Consider the following 1368-nt stretch of genomic DNA (forward strand, 5'->3'; position numbering starts at 1 on the left):
CTAACAGACCACTCAGATCACTAGGATCAAGTCAGTTAGAAATACCAAAGGTTCACACCAAACCAGGAGAATCTGCTTTTAGTTATTATGCTGCTCGAATCTGGAACCAGCTTCCTGAAGAGATCAGATGTGCTGAAACATTAGTCACTTTTAAATCCAGACTCAAAACTCATCTGTTTAGTTGTGCATTTACAGAATGAGCACTGTGCTGCGTCCGAACTGTTTGCTTCTTTTATTTTAAACTGTTTTAAATCAATCTCTTTTTGCTTTAAATTCAATTTATCTTAAATCAGTGTTTTAATTTTATTTTAATTTCTTTTATTGTTATTTAAATCTTGTAATTATTTTATTTCCTCTCTTGTAAAGCACATTGTATATGAAATGTGCTATATAAATAAACTTGCCTTGCCTTGCCTTGCCTTGCCTCTGTCTGACCTTCTCGAAGGTCGGCTCGAACTGTTGTGAGAGGCCTGCTAGGGGTAGAACAGAAACAGCAAGCAGACAGGTGAAACCATGTGTTACCTTTTCCAGCAAACTGTACGCAGTGCAAGGTTCGCGCAGTTATTTTCATGGGCTCTGACCACCTGAGGGCAGACCATTTTCGTTTCATTTGTTTCAGCCTCACTCACTGCTCGTCAGGTCTTCTTTTCGTGTCCAATTCATGTTGCTCTATTTCAGGCCAAACTTCTGTGGGGAAAATGTGTTAATAACAGCTCTTACTTTTTGTTGGTAGGCCTTATGTCTATCAGGGTACCCATCCCCAGGCATTGGGCCCAGGGGCCAGGAAATTGGCGTCCAGTGGTTAATTCAAAAGGAGTAAATCCAGTGGTTCTGTTTATTGACCATCTCACAGACATTAAGGCTATTGGTAATGCTTCTACCCAATTCAGAGAAGTGCTTGCACAGATTTTGACTATTTTGTTTTTTAGGGTCTGGTTCAGTCGTTCAACTTTACCTTGGCTTTGAGGATGGTAGACTGCTCCATAAGAGTGCTTCAATCCTAGAGCTGACTCTACTCGGTTTTTAAAGTGTGGACCATTGTGTGACCTTATGACTTTGGGGAACCCATGTGTAGGTATGTAGTGATTGATGAGGCATTGTATCACTGACATTGCATCCTCCCTGGCACATGAGTAAGCTTCGGGCCATCCTGTGAAACTATCCACCATGACCAGTAAGTATCTCTTTTTGTGGACAGGATTTATCATGTCTGTGAAGTCAATCACAGTCATGTACCCAGGGCCTCTATTCGTGGGGAAGTGGCCAGGCAACGGATGTGTGGTGGGCTTGACATTACATCCACTGCAGGTCTGACATTCAGCAATAGTGTTACTGATCATGTGTGGTAGAAATGGATGCCACCACTCA

The 1368-nt window shown here is 42.0% G+C and overlaps 1 protein-coding gene across 1 annotated transcript in view; it reads right to left on the reverse strand.

Annotated features, from left to right (window-relative positions):
• LOC122351466 (collagen alpha-5(IV) chain-like) overlaps positions 1-1368 on the reverse strand; it is a 17275-nt gene that overhangs the window by 15351 nt on the left and 556 nt on the right. The window contains exon 2 of the mRNA XM_043248543.1: positions 405-473. Coding sequence (XP_043104478.1) covers positions 405-473 — 69 coding nt within the window. The remainder of the gene's footprint in view (positions 1-404; positions 474-1368) is intronic.

This window comes from Puntigrus tetrazona, chromosome 9 (assembly GCF_018831695.1).
Source record: "Puntigrus tetrazona isolate hp1 chromosome 9, ASM1883169v1, whole genome shotgun sequence".
NCBI classification, from domain to species: domain Eukaryota; kingdom Metazoa; phylum Chordata; class Actinopteri; order Cypriniformes; family Cyprinidae; genus Puntigrus; species Puntigrus tetrazona.